At 41.3% G+C, this 13,047-nt stretch overlaps 1 protein-coding gene and 1 long non-coding RNA gene across 2 annotated transcripts; both read left to right on the top strand.

Moving 5' to 3' along the window:
- Positions 1–158: 158 nt before the first annotated feature.
- syt4 (synaptotagmin IV) lies at positions 159–8,001 on the top strand. The gene is made up of 5 exons (XM_035941309.2): positions 159–433; positions 2,427–3,046; positions 3,175–3,498; positions 6,308–6,428; positions 6,858–8,001. The coding sequence occupies exons 1-5, from the start codon at positions 400–402 to the stop codon at positions 7,175–7,177; spliced, it is 1,419 nt and encodes a 472-aa protein (XP_035797202.1). The 5' UTR covers positions 159–399; the 3' UTR covers positions 7,178–8,001.
- A 2,704-nt stretch (positions 8,002–10,705) lies between these two features.
- On the top strand, positions 10,706–13,047 carry LOC129348097 (uncharacterized). Its single transcript, XR_008600517.1, has 3 exons — positions 10,706–10,842; positions 11,442–11,599; positions 12,549–13,047. It is a non-coding gene; the product is annotated as an uncharacterized LOC129348097 (long non-coding RNA).

Here is a 13,047-nt window from a genome sequence, read left to right as displayed (position 1 = left end):
GCTGCTTCACCGGGGTCCTGATTTCACAGCCAGCCTCCGTCACTACTGCGTCAGCACTGATGAGCTCAGCGTTACCGGCAGGGGAGGGGGGGAGGAAGAGTGAGACAGAGAGAGAGGAGAGAGAGAGGGGGGGAGAACAAACGGGGTGTTGCCGCCTCTGAGACACAATCACGCATCACACAGTAGCAGCAGCAGCAGCAGCAGCAGCAGGGCGAGAGCATCCCTCCATCCCCCCATCCGTCTCTGGGACAACAAAGCTGTTCTGTCTGGTAAATTATTGAAGCGCTTTTTCCCTCTCCTTTCTATTATTAAACGCAATCAAAAGCCGTACGGACGCCGAGAGCGACCAAAAGCGATATCTGGGTGTGGAGGACCGTGTCAGCACCTCGGACAGAGACCATGGCTCCAATGGTGGAGGAAGGAGCTCAGCTTGGTGAGTCCAAAAAAATAAAAATAATAATTAAAAAAACAACTCCACAACCTCTCATATATGTAATTTAAAGTTAAAAATAAAAAGAAAAACGCGTCACAACTATTGCTAGGGTCGTCTCCAAAAGGCACGCGACTCGTGTCAAAAGTGTTAGCAAGCGTTAATTTAGCTGATATTAGCACGTTTTTATTAAGCTCTAAAATTCAGCCTTTTCTCTCAATGTTGCCTGCTTATTCCTTTATTTCTGTGTGTTTTATAATCAGTAATGTAGTTTATTGTGTGAAAGAATGACTTAAGTGAAAATGAATAGCTTCCCCAGCCTCCATTTTGCTGCTGTAGCCGAAAAGCGAGTGCTAATTATCACTAAACCAACCGCTAGCTTGTACGCTTTTTAATATTACCAAAGCGAATTATTTTTTTTAATCATTATTATTTTTAACCTGGAATTTGCGAGGTGTTACTATGGAACAGGTGAAGCCTGGAAAGCACCTGTTTGTTATCTTTCTTTCCTCTCGGTTCAGCAGCTCTCACTCACCGCCCTCCCGTTGACACAACCATCTGTCTGTTGCTGAAAATCATTTCACCCAGGACACTGGACTGAAAAATTGATGAGAAGAAAAATATATGGGAGAAAATAGCATGTACAGGAGCTGTGATCTGCTTGCTGCTCCTCATATTGCTCACTCGTGGCTATCTCCTCGGTATGAACACTTAAAATTGATAAATATTCCTGGAAACCTGCACAGCAACAACATCCAATAGGAAACATTAGTTACATGTGAGCCTGGAAGATCAGAAATGGCAGCCACATGTCAAATTGTTACTAAAATTCATCTATTACTATTTAGTTGTGAGGAGAGTATAGTTTATAGGGTGATTATTGTGTCCCAAGAAGAGGAAAGTGTGAATAAATGATCAAAAAATGTTGCAGATCCCATGATGTAATGATCCAATACGTACATGTGAGCTTTGACCAGATGAAAAAGCTAAATCAAAAACACAGACGTGTGAATGACTGGCCCCCACCGCCACTCCTTCTCTCTTTGCACGGGTTAACCTGAGTGCTTTTCCACTGGGTAGCCCTCTTAGCTGCAGGAAATGGTCTGCATTTCCTGCATTGAAATAAACCTATTAAATCTGCCTGCATGACGAGGCAGCTTGATTGCTGTTGAGTCAAGAACTGAAGCAATTATTCCTGTAATATGTCTCCACTGTGATACCATAGGAGACTGCTAAGGGGAATTATGCTTTTAAAAGTACTACCACTGCTGAGATTGAGAAAATTTGATCAAAAAATGGTTACCATTTTCTTCGCTGTGCTTGAGCAAACCTTCCCCTGCTGTAGGAGGAATATAAGTGGGTGTAAAACAAGGTTTGTCATACATCTGATATCAGAAAGAGCTGCTCTTCCTATACAACCATAAGAAGTACAATTCTTTGCATAAAACAAATGCAATCTAATCTATACATAATCTATACAAATCTGCTCTGTTACAGAAGCATTAATGTTTACATTGCAGCTCTGCATATCATTGGCTAGTCCTTGTGATCCTCATAATTCTTGTGATCATGTGGATCTGAGTTGAGTCATTTCATAAAACCAGCCATCGAGAAATCAACCAGTCACAATCAACGTTAGGCAATTTTCCCAGCAGTTCATTACCAACAGTTTCCTGTTAATATACTATACCCATGTTTGGAGTGTGAGCACAGTAATGATGCTACTTGATCGGGGTTGAACAGATTGCGTTGTTTTCATGTCCCTCTGAGTCAAGATTGCAGCCTGCGTCAGTCAGAGACACCAAATGGATTCAGTTGTCTGAGAACAACAATAAAATCTGTTGAAGTTGTCCAAGCTGAACAATTGTTTCGGGGTGATTGTTTTACACTTGCTTGTTCCGCATGTTTGTTTGGAAGATGTAGTCACATCTGTTTAATTATTTCCCCCCCACTCCACCTCTCTGTCTCTCTCCACTCTTTCGGTCCTTCTCCACAGTGGCAGTGCCGGTGGGTGTTGCTGTGGTGAGCGTCTTCGGCCTTGTCTTCACTGTGTCAGCCTTTGCATGGATCTGTTGCCAGCGCAAAAACACCAAATCCCAGAAGACGCCTCCCTACAAGTTTGTGCACATGCTCAAAGGAGTTGACATCTACCCAGAGAGCCTCAGTGGCAAGAAGAAGTTTGCTGCATCTGCCACCACAACAGCTAACGACACCAGTAAAACTGATGTCAATGGAAACTGCCACACCGCGTCGCCACTGAGTCCGACTGGCACCGGTAAACCGGCGTCAAGTCCAAATGGCACCAGACCGGCTCTACATCTGGATCTGGAGAAGCGGGATCTGAATGGCAACTTTACCACCAAACCGTTTCATCACCACCACCAGAAGGTGCGGAGCTCCCCGGACCTGGAGCTGCCCTCTCCCCATGCAGGGTTCACCCAACCCGGTGTGATGGACCGCCGTGATCTCCCTTCTCCATCCAGCACCCTCTCCAGCCAGGCACCCACCCCGGCTGTGGACCGGCCCCAGGGAGAGGAGAAGGAGGGCGGGCTGGGGACCCTCCATTTCTCCCTGGAATATCAACCAGAGAGGAAGGCTTTCATTGTCCATATCAAGGTACTGCATGTGTCTAAGCTGCTGTTTTAGTGTTCATGTTGTATTGACAGTGAGATTTTGACCAAAGTTTGTATAAAAAAAAGTTTCACAAAGTCATAACTGTTGATTTATTTGACCTGTTAATCCAGGAGGCACATGGTCTGACCCCAACTGATGAGCAGTCATTGACCTCTGACCCCTACATCAAGCTGACACTGCTGCCAGAGAAGAAGCATCGCGTGAAGACCAGAGTCTTACGGAAGACTCTAGACCCCGCCTTTGACGAGACCTTCAGCTTCTACGGGATACCGCTGGCCCGAGTGTCGGAGTTGGCCCTCCACTTCATGGTTCTGAGCTTCGATAGGTTCTCTCGCGACGAGGTCATCGGAGAAACCTTGGTACCTTTGTCTGGGATCGACTTGACCGAGGGCCGTGTCCTCATGAGCCGAGAGATCATCAAGAGGAATGTTAAGGTAAGATCTGGAGCAAATGTTTGAACACTTTGTGGTGCATCCCTAAAAGCACTGCAGCAGAACAGTTTAGTCGAATGTAGCTCACTAAATATGAAGTTCTTTCACTGTTAACATATTAATCAGTACAGAATCATTCTGAAAGTCTGAGATTTCTGAAAATATAATGATATGTAAATCATAGGGTTTAATCTAGATCATTTAAGTGCAAATGTGTCCTATTATGTTTCCTGAAATCTTTCATAATAAAAAGCATTAATTTCACTCTAATTGCAACATCTGTATCTTAAATGAAAGTTTAAAATTGACAGTAATTGGCTTATTATACAAATGCATCGAAGGAATTCACTGAATCACTGTACGTGGCTCCATTTGGGTTAGAAAAGAGTTAATGTTTAATGAAGCGAATGGAGAAAGCAGATAGGAAGTGTATCCCTCTGTGGAGACAGAGACAAGATCTGTTTCAACATTATGGATTTGAAGCTGATGCTGAGGTCTGAGAGTTGTGCTTAAATGGACTGCTGTGAGTTTTGATAAGTGAAAGCCATTGGGGGTTTCTTTTTTTTTAATTAGTTTAATCAGTTTTTGATTTTGTCTATTATTCTAGTTTACTAAATTCAACAAATTCTGCTTGAGCTGATTTTCCTGCAAAACTGAAATGATATAATTACGTGTGATCAATGCATTTAACAGGTGGAACTGATAGCATATTTTCTTGCAAAATACCTGGCATGGAAACTCTGATTTTTTTTTAATGTTTATTTATTTAAACAGCAATAGATAATTAAAACAGCAATGCAAGGATGATGTATTTCAAATGGACTAATAGACTATCATGTGAGCCCTTTTACATTCCCAGTAGTATATTGAATAGATGGAGGGATATCCATACCTCACCATTATGGATCTGTGGGTAGATGGTCAATAGACTGATGCTCCAGTTCCTGGCATCTGGAGGGACCACAAATGTGTGGTAGCTTATTTCCAGTATGTTTTTTTCTTTTTAGAGGAATCATATACTGTGGAAACAAGAGCAACTGTTGAGAAGGGGGGTCATATACTGTGCTGTAGCTCTGTGAACACTTTGAAATGAAAAACCAATGTGTAAAATATGTCTCTGTTTGCTGTTAATGCATTAGACTGAGCTCTGGCTCCTGGTTTTGCTAAACAATCTAAGATGATGTCTACATCCTTTTTATCAGTCTGTGGTCTATAGAATGGTACTAAATGCTTTGGCCATACATGGGCGTCTCTCAGATTGCAGGTGGAATGTGAGATGTTATCAGTGTAATTACAGATTTGTGGGCTGATATTGTGCTCTGCAGAGCTTCTCTAAAATGGAAGGTCTATTCCCACAAGGTGGGAGTGGATATGTTCACACACATTTCCCAGGAGGAATATGAGCTTTCTATAATGCCTTTAATGATATCTGATACGATATGCAGTATTACTCAAGAGAAATATTGGAAAAAGGGAGTCAGATTCTGAGAAGTTTAAAAGCTTCATTTCCTCTCCACTGAACTCTCTCCATATTTATATCATCAAGAGGATCGTATTTCTTAACATCTCTTCTGCTCTGCTCATGCTAACATTAACCACATTTTACTCAATTCCATTTCTCATTTGGGTTTATTTGCTGTTTATCAGCTGGACTCGCCAATTGATTTCTTTATCCTGTGCAGCAGAATGAGAAACATTTTATATGCAAAGAGCCCTGTTTTGATGGATTGATAATATGGTTTTACAGAGTGCAAGGGGACCGTGAATAAATAGGATAGTTTATTAAGTATTACATCTAGTATTCAGTATTTCCATGTGGTTTGTGTATAAATCATGTAAAGATACTTATTTTAATTATTTTTAGCTGAGTTCTCTCGATATGAGCCGTCTAAGTTGTTCCGTCTGATGTGATGCAGCCTTTTGCTAACAGGGTGGTGGCTCTCTTTGTCCGTGTGGCATAGATTTTGTCTCGCTGCTTTGTGTGGGTCTGCATGGGTGTGTGTGTGTGAGCGCACAGCAGTTCATGGAATCAATACAGCACACAGTAAGTGGCACAGCCATCGTCTTGTAATAAAAAATAATAGGCAGTAGTTTTTGTGCAGCATCCTAGTCTCCCCAGAGGAATAATATAAAAACACATAGGCTGCACACGCACATCTGTATGTTGAGACCTGAATATCAGGTCAGGGCTTCGAAGTTGTCGGTGTGCTACTTCTCATTTCCATGGCAACCATGAGCGGAGGCGTGAGATCGTGTTAGGTGTGATCACACCAGCCTCTCTTGGGTGTGGACACAGATATAGACGTGTATGTGCATCACAAATGGTGGTACAGTAACAAAGTGACAGCCCGACTGAAGAAGATTAGGGAGCTTCTCGGTGACACATTATGTGCTGGTTAAGACGTGAGAACACACCAAATAAGCAGGTGACGATTATTCGTCTGACAGGCGTTCACTTGTCAGGACTGAGTGCATTTGCAGAACAAGCAGCAGCAGGTTTCCTCACATCTAATTATTTAATCAATTATTCATTATTATATAGACTTTCCAACTGCCACGCCCCATTATGTGTTCATGAATATAAATGTTTGCACTGAATATGTGTATACATTCTTTAAAGTTTACGCACTGAAACCTATTTACTCAACAGCATATTAAATTCACAACTGCATATTAGTACTGAGCTTTTCTTTTCAAGTCTAGCTTGTAAGCTGATGCACGAACAGTATCTTTTTCTCTGTCTTCTTTGACAACTGCCACACATTTCTGCATTCCACCAAACCTCACCCCTCATTTTTCCCTCTCTCCTCAGAAGTCCTCAGGCCGAGGCGAGTTACTGCTCTCCCTGTGCTACCAGTCTACAACCAACACTCTGACCGTGGTCGTTCTCAAAGCTCGCCACCTGCCCAAGACCGAAAACAATGGACCCACAGGTGAAGAGATTTTAACTGAACGTTTCAGAATCTAACTGCAGACTTAAATGCACGTATGCTTGCACTTTCTTCCACATAACCGTAAACAGATGAGACCAAAATCATTTGCTCTTCCTGCCACGCAGCCCAGACTACTTTAGATGCTGCGATTGTTGCCCTAATGACAGAGCCACCACACCAGAGTAATCTGATCAGGATGTGATAGAGAGCACTTTAGTGGCAAGCACACACACATGCACACAGAGTGTTTACATAGCCGGCCTCTTTTATCCTCATCACTAACATCCATCATTTCCGCTCTATTGATTGTTGTATTGATCTGGTTTAGGAATAATATGCCACTCTGCAACTGCCGCAGGGATTTTCACCACAGCTTTTCTTGCGTCTTCCTTCATTTTTTCATCTCCTCTTGTCATTCCTCTTCTCTAGATCCGTACGTCAAGGTGAACATGTATCATGGAAAGAAGCGTGTCTGCAAGAAGAAGACCCATGTGAAGAAGTGTTCCCCCAACCCGGTCTTTAACGAGCTCTTTGTCTTTGACCTGCCCTCCGAGGAGGGCCTGAGGGACACCAGCGTGGAGCTGCTGCTGATGGACTCAGACGCAGGCAACTCACGCTGCCCCAACACTGTTATCGGGCGCCTGGTGCTGGGCACATCGGCAGCAGGAACCCCCGGCGAGCACTGGAGGGAGATCTGCGACCACCCGCGTCGCCAGATCGCCAAGTGGCACGCCATGTCAGAGGATTAGGAAGCTGGGAGTGTTGGTGGATTCTGTCATCCATATCCGATCTGGTCCAACCAGGAGGGCGATGGAATGAAGATGGGCGGGATCTGACGTCCTGCTCGCCAGTACCCGTTGGACTTTTACCGGGGGTGGGTGGGGGAAAAAGGGGGAGGGGCCTTTGATGTTGTGGGGAGGATCATTTCAAGTGATGTCATCATTCAATCAGTCATTCAATCACTTATCTTTGAAGTTACTGGGGTTCGGCGGGAGGGCGGGGCATTACAGAAAAGGGAACCCCGTAGCTTTAAACGATCCCAAAGACCGTCACCGCAAATCACCTGGAAACATGCAACATCATCTCCATGGCAACAACCAATTGTCACTGTAACCGTGTGCAGTGCAGAATGTCTTAAATGTCGCTATTACTCTTCTTCTTTTCCTTCTCTTCTCCTTCTTCTCTTCCTTCAGCTCTTCCTTCTATAAATAGTAACCTATAGTTCATAGTACAAAACCAGAATGAATCACATCTGACAATGCTGTAAAAAATGTGGATTATTAAAGCTTATTTTATAATGACGATGTTTTCTTCATAAAGATGTAGATTGTTTTTATTTATGTTCTGTTGATTTGTACCTTTCTGGTTGATTTTGTTGAACATGTTTTGTAAGTATAAGTGGTATTTCATATATCATTACTGAAGTACAAGGAAGCCTAAATTAGGTGGTTTGAGAATAGACTGGAACAGACTGAGTGCATTGGGGACAGTAACTGTGGATGCATTTGTGTGTGTGTGTGTGTGTGTGTGTGTGTGTGTGTGTGTGTGTGTGTGTGTGTGTGTGTGTGTGTGTGTGTGTGTGCACGAATGTGTGCGTGTGTCTGTCAAAAAGAGTGTGCCGACACAACTGTGTGACTGTGTGAGTGTGTGTTAGCTCTAAAGAGATGTGAGCCACATAATGTTTACTGTAGGTGTTTTGTCCCCCTTACTGTGAGCACAAAGACAGCTGAAATGTAAATGTATGTACCTTACTATAAAATATGGCAAGTTCTGAGAAAAAAAAAAGAGTTTGAAGTTTTATTTCACGTCTCCCTGTGATGGCAGTTCCATTCGTGTGTGTGTATGTGTGTGTATGTGTGTTCAAGCTGACATTAATTCCACAGGAAAACATTTTAGTTCTTTGAAGGTTGAAGCTTAATGCATAAAGTTAAGGTTATTTGCCAGTACTGTCTCATTTAGGGTTGTTCTGTCTGAGGTAGAAGCCTATTTTTACAAATCACAATACTCCAGCACATAGTCTGTGTGCAGATGTGAGTTTTACCCCCTAGGGATGACATCATTGGGCTTCTTTCCAAGCCTGATGATGCAATAACTGCTGAGTGGCTAAGTGCTCAGGGATGAAGTCATCATGTCTGAATTTAATATCGGCTAAGTGGTTCGGCGAGGGGACAGCTGCCTCAGCATGCTTAGTCCCCCCTTTGTTCTTTATTTCTTCCTTCCATAAAACTACATTTGCAAACCTTAAATATCACCTTCTGTAGCCTCGCTGTATTCTGCCTCCTTTCCTACCTTCCTCTGGTCTTCTGTCTTACACTGAGTTACATCAGGTGTTTAATAGTGGAGCCTCTGGAGCAGCAGGATGTTCTGTCACTGTGCATTAGTGGTTCTGACCTGTCAGGTCACTCTCTGAGGCTGCTTTCTATTTTAAACCTCGACTCTTGAAGCAGAAAACTAGACCTGCGCAAGATGCTGCGTCCCTCTTCCAGCTGAACAGCTACAATTAAGATATTTACTGTATCTGATGATCTTATATTCAGACTTACTGTTCTGAAAAGCTCCACAGTTCTGTTCAAGGACACTTTATAATCAGCAGATCGAACAGTTATTCTTTCAAAGCAGATAGAATTTTACTACAGCAGCTAATATTCTTTGGCACTGATAACAATTACAAGTTGTGAATCCTTAGAAATTTAAATTAGCGCACTTTCAAGTAAAAAAAAGTGCCAACAAGTTAAGCTCATCTCCTTTTTTCATTAGAAGTGAAAGTTTTGAATCTTAACATGTGACTGAATGGTTTAACTTGTGATTTTCAGTTGGTGAAAACACCATTTTTAAAGCAAATGAACAATTACCAAACTGAAACCCCAAGTTTAGCTGACTAACTCTTCAATGGATTGCTTACTTCAGTCATTGAAATTATTTGGAAACTACCTCATACCTAATTGTACAGAAATCGTTTTATCTCACATAAAAAGGGTTACATGAGGGAATTATGTATGTTTCATAGAGCACGTCTCAGAGAAGTTGTGGGATAAAATTTAGCCCAAAAAGTGATTAGAAAAAAAACTTTGCAAACCAAGAATTTCAAGATTTTTTTTCATGTTTTCTTAAACAGTGTGGATTAATCAGTGAGTTTAGCCTTGAGGAGCAAACTCAAATGATCAATAATATATGACATGGCAATGACTGAACCAAAAAGTAACAAACACCATACTCTGTATTCATTTAAAGCTGCCAATCAATATTTTTACTTGAGCTATACTTGAAGGGCTCTGCATGATTTTAGTTTTCCAGTTGTTCTTGTGAACATAGTTTTAGCAAAAAACACTCCGATAAACACATTGTACCCAATCAGTTCTGTGCCAAATGGCAGAAATATGCAGTAGGTGAAGATGATTTAATGACTAACAAGCAACACATTTCCCTTAGGAGTTGGTGGAGACCAAAACGGGTAAAAGTGAGGTGGATACTTGAATTGCAGAAACCTGAGGGGTGCTGTGACTCAGGTGGTACGGCAGGTTGTCCTCTAATTGCATGGTTGAATGGACATCTCTGCTAAACTTATCCCAGATTTCTCCAGGTTTTGTAAGTGCACTCCATTAGAACCTTGATTTAACAGCCAGTGTTGCTCCATGTAGCCACTGTTTGCTAATTACTACAAGTATATGTCACGGCTGTGCTTACAGCTTATGTTTACCATTATTAAAGTTGTGTAGTTTCCTCTTTATATTTACACTCTGGGAATATGTTTTAGAGAACATGTCTTTTTAAGCTGTTGTAAAATAATTTAATAATTGTGCATACATATTGATTGGCTCCACTGTCTTGTAAACAATTTTTCCAGACCATTTGTCCAAACAGGCCCTAAATTCCACTTCTATGCCTCCCTTTGTCCATCTGTCTGCATTTTTATGAAGCCTGTGTAATTATTATCATTGATGTTGACCACTGTTGACCACACGGTCTCCGCGCACAGAAAATCTGCACTGCGCACAAAAAAAAATCCAACCTACCGGTAAATTGTAAATAAAATAAACACGTAACAATTCATTCTGTGCTATTTTTCAGTGTGAGTCAGTGAGTGACCGGTGACTGGCTGCTGCAGCCAATGATGCGATTCACATACGTATTTACCATAGACTGTATATAATGGTATTTACGCAGCTAATCAAAGTCAGGCGTCCTTATGTGCAGCTGCCGTTGTTCTCATAGATATGAATGAGTAGATAGGACACGCCCCTTTGAGCTGTGTGCTACAGCGAGGCTAAGCAAGTGGGGGCAAAGTTTCAGTGCATTCCGTTGATGTAGACGGCGTGAAACCGGAAACAACAAATATGCCGGCTAACTGTGCAGCATACAGTTACACACTACGTCGTACGATTGAGACAAGGAAACATGGAATGACTTTTCATAGGTAAGAATAGTTTTTGGCTCTTTTTTCATTATGAAATCTTGTTGACAGCTTCCAGTCTATGAGAGCTAACTAGTTAGCCACTAGCAAAACACTAAGGCGAGCTAGCAGCTTGACAACCAAATACCAGACGATTAATAGTAGCTGTAGTATAGTTGTACAAGCAGTAGTAGTAATATAAACAGCTGTTAGAGTCGTAGAAGTAGTATCAGCATTTGTAATAGTATTACAAGTTGTAGTAGCAGTGCCAGTATCAGCAGTAGTAGTGTACTATCACTACTACTAGTAGTAGTCACATTGCTATTACTACCACCAATACTACCAATAGTAGTTATAAAGCCTAACTCATGTATATCCAGATTACCATCTATGTTCTTCCTCCAAACCCATTTTATGATTGGGATTACAGACAGTTCTTTAGGACTGCTCTCAAATAATTGAAATGTTACTAAACAAGGTTATACTTATCAAATTAAATAGCTCTGGTCTCCAGTATATTGGCGAATTCGGTTCTTTGTACTTAATTTATTAGCATGATTTCTTTTTAATATGTTGTGTACAGACTTAATTACTTCTCTGTCTACTTTTCTTACTCCATGTAGGTTTCCCAGAGACTATGGGTTGAGGAGGAATTGGAAGTTTATCTGCTTAGACCTGGTGTCATTCCATCAGTGTTAAACTTCCCGGCTCATCTTGGAAGAGTATGTGCCAGAAAGACCACGACCAAGCAGCCTTGAGATCTTAGCAGCGTCTCCCTCAGGTGGGTGTCAACGGTGTTCACGGTCAGGTCTGTGGTAATCCTGTCAAAAAACAAAACAGAAAAAAATCTAGATTATAAATCATCATGTAACCAAAGCACTCTGTGTATAACATCATATTATAGGATGTAGTTCAGAAAAAGTCAAAGTATAGTATGCTTTACTCAAGAATAACATAGTATGGCCTGTAGTTCATAGTACAGCATGTTGGCAAGAAAAAAAAAACAAAAGCGGTGGTTCAACCAACCAAAAGTGGTTCAAAAAGCGCAAAATGATAGGATGTTGCCTAAAATTGTCATGTATGATATGTGGTTCAAAAAATGTCATAGTGCAGTATATTGTCAAAATAGTATGTAATTCAAGAAAACATCAGAGTATAATATGTCATCTAAAAAAATGCCATAGAATAATAATTTCATTGCACAATAAAAGTATAGTAACTTTTAAAACTGTTCAAATTCTTATATGTTGCTAAAAAAAACTAAAAAAACTAAAACAAAAAAAACGTCACAGTAATATGTCAATTAAAAAAACCTATAGTGTAGTGTTCCACCCAACAAACATCATAGTATAGCATGTCGCTCTAAAAACGTCAGAGTATAGCCTTTAGTCCACAGCTGTCAGTAGGTGAGGAGCAACACAAAAACAGTCCAAACGCTGGTTTCCAGAGGATTAGACGAGAATTTATTTGAAAGAGTAAGTTTACAACAACACAACATGTGAGGGGGTTAAAAACAAATGGGTGTTAGTAAAATAAAAGTAAATCAACAGAACTAAAAGTGAACTTCACGTTGACATTGATGGGCATTCCAACCAGGAACAAAGTAAAAGATAATCAATACAAAAAAAACTCTTCCTGTTCACCTCTTAAAACCCAAAAACACACCGCAGTAGCACCCTAAACTAAAACCACCAATGGGTTCCCTGTTTTCCTTTGTGAACAATTCAAAGGTCCCTCTCTATCTCCCCACACATCCACCAACCACTGGAACACATCTCCAAAGTTCTGCCGGGCCAGCTCAGCTTCCCCTCAGAAGAAGTGCTGCCACCTGCCAGATGAAGGAGCCTTTTGAGAGGCAGCTGGCATCGTGATTGGACTGTACTTTGGTCTGTTCCAATCCAGCTTCAGCTCCAGAGACAGCAGGTGGGACGAGTCAACGGAGGCTGGGTGGATGAAGGCATGCAGCTGAGTACAATCCAGAAAACAACAGAGGAGGAGTGCAGTGGTCCAGAACAAACAGATTAGCATCATATGTCTCTGAGAAAACATCATAGTATAGCCTTTGGTATGAAAAAAACGCCATCATATACATCGTATATTGTACAAATAACAAGTCAAAGCAAAGAGACATACATTGTAGAATTGTAGTAATTGTGGGCTGACTGATTTACTGATTATCAGTATTTTATTTTTTACTGATTTACGGTAATAAATACATTTAAAAATGGT

The sequence above is a fragment of the Amphiprion ocellaris genome, chromosome 23 (assembly GCF_022539595.1).
Source record: "Amphiprion ocellaris isolate individual 3 ecotype Okinawa chromosome 23, ASM2253959v1, whole genome shotgun sequence".
NCBI classification, from domain to species: domain Eukaryota; kingdom Metazoa; phylum Chordata; class Actinopteri; family Pomacentridae; genus Amphiprion; species Amphiprion ocellaris.
The sequence above is the reverse complement of the archived record's forward strand: the minus strand, read 5'-3'. Positions and strand labels throughout refer to the sequence as shown.

Coding starts and splice junctions, on each gene's coding strand:
- syt4 (XM_035941309.2), top strand. CDS start 400: ATGGCTCCAATGGTGGAGGAAGGAGCTCAGCTTG. Junction 434..2,426: donor GGAGGAAGGAGCTCAGCTTG/GTGAGTCCAAAA, acceptor CCTTCTCCACAG/TGGCAGTGCCGGTGGGTGTT. Junction 3,047..3,174: donor CTTTCATTGTCCATATCAAG/GTACTGCATGTG, acceptor CTGTTAATCCAG/GAGGCACATGGTCTGACCCC.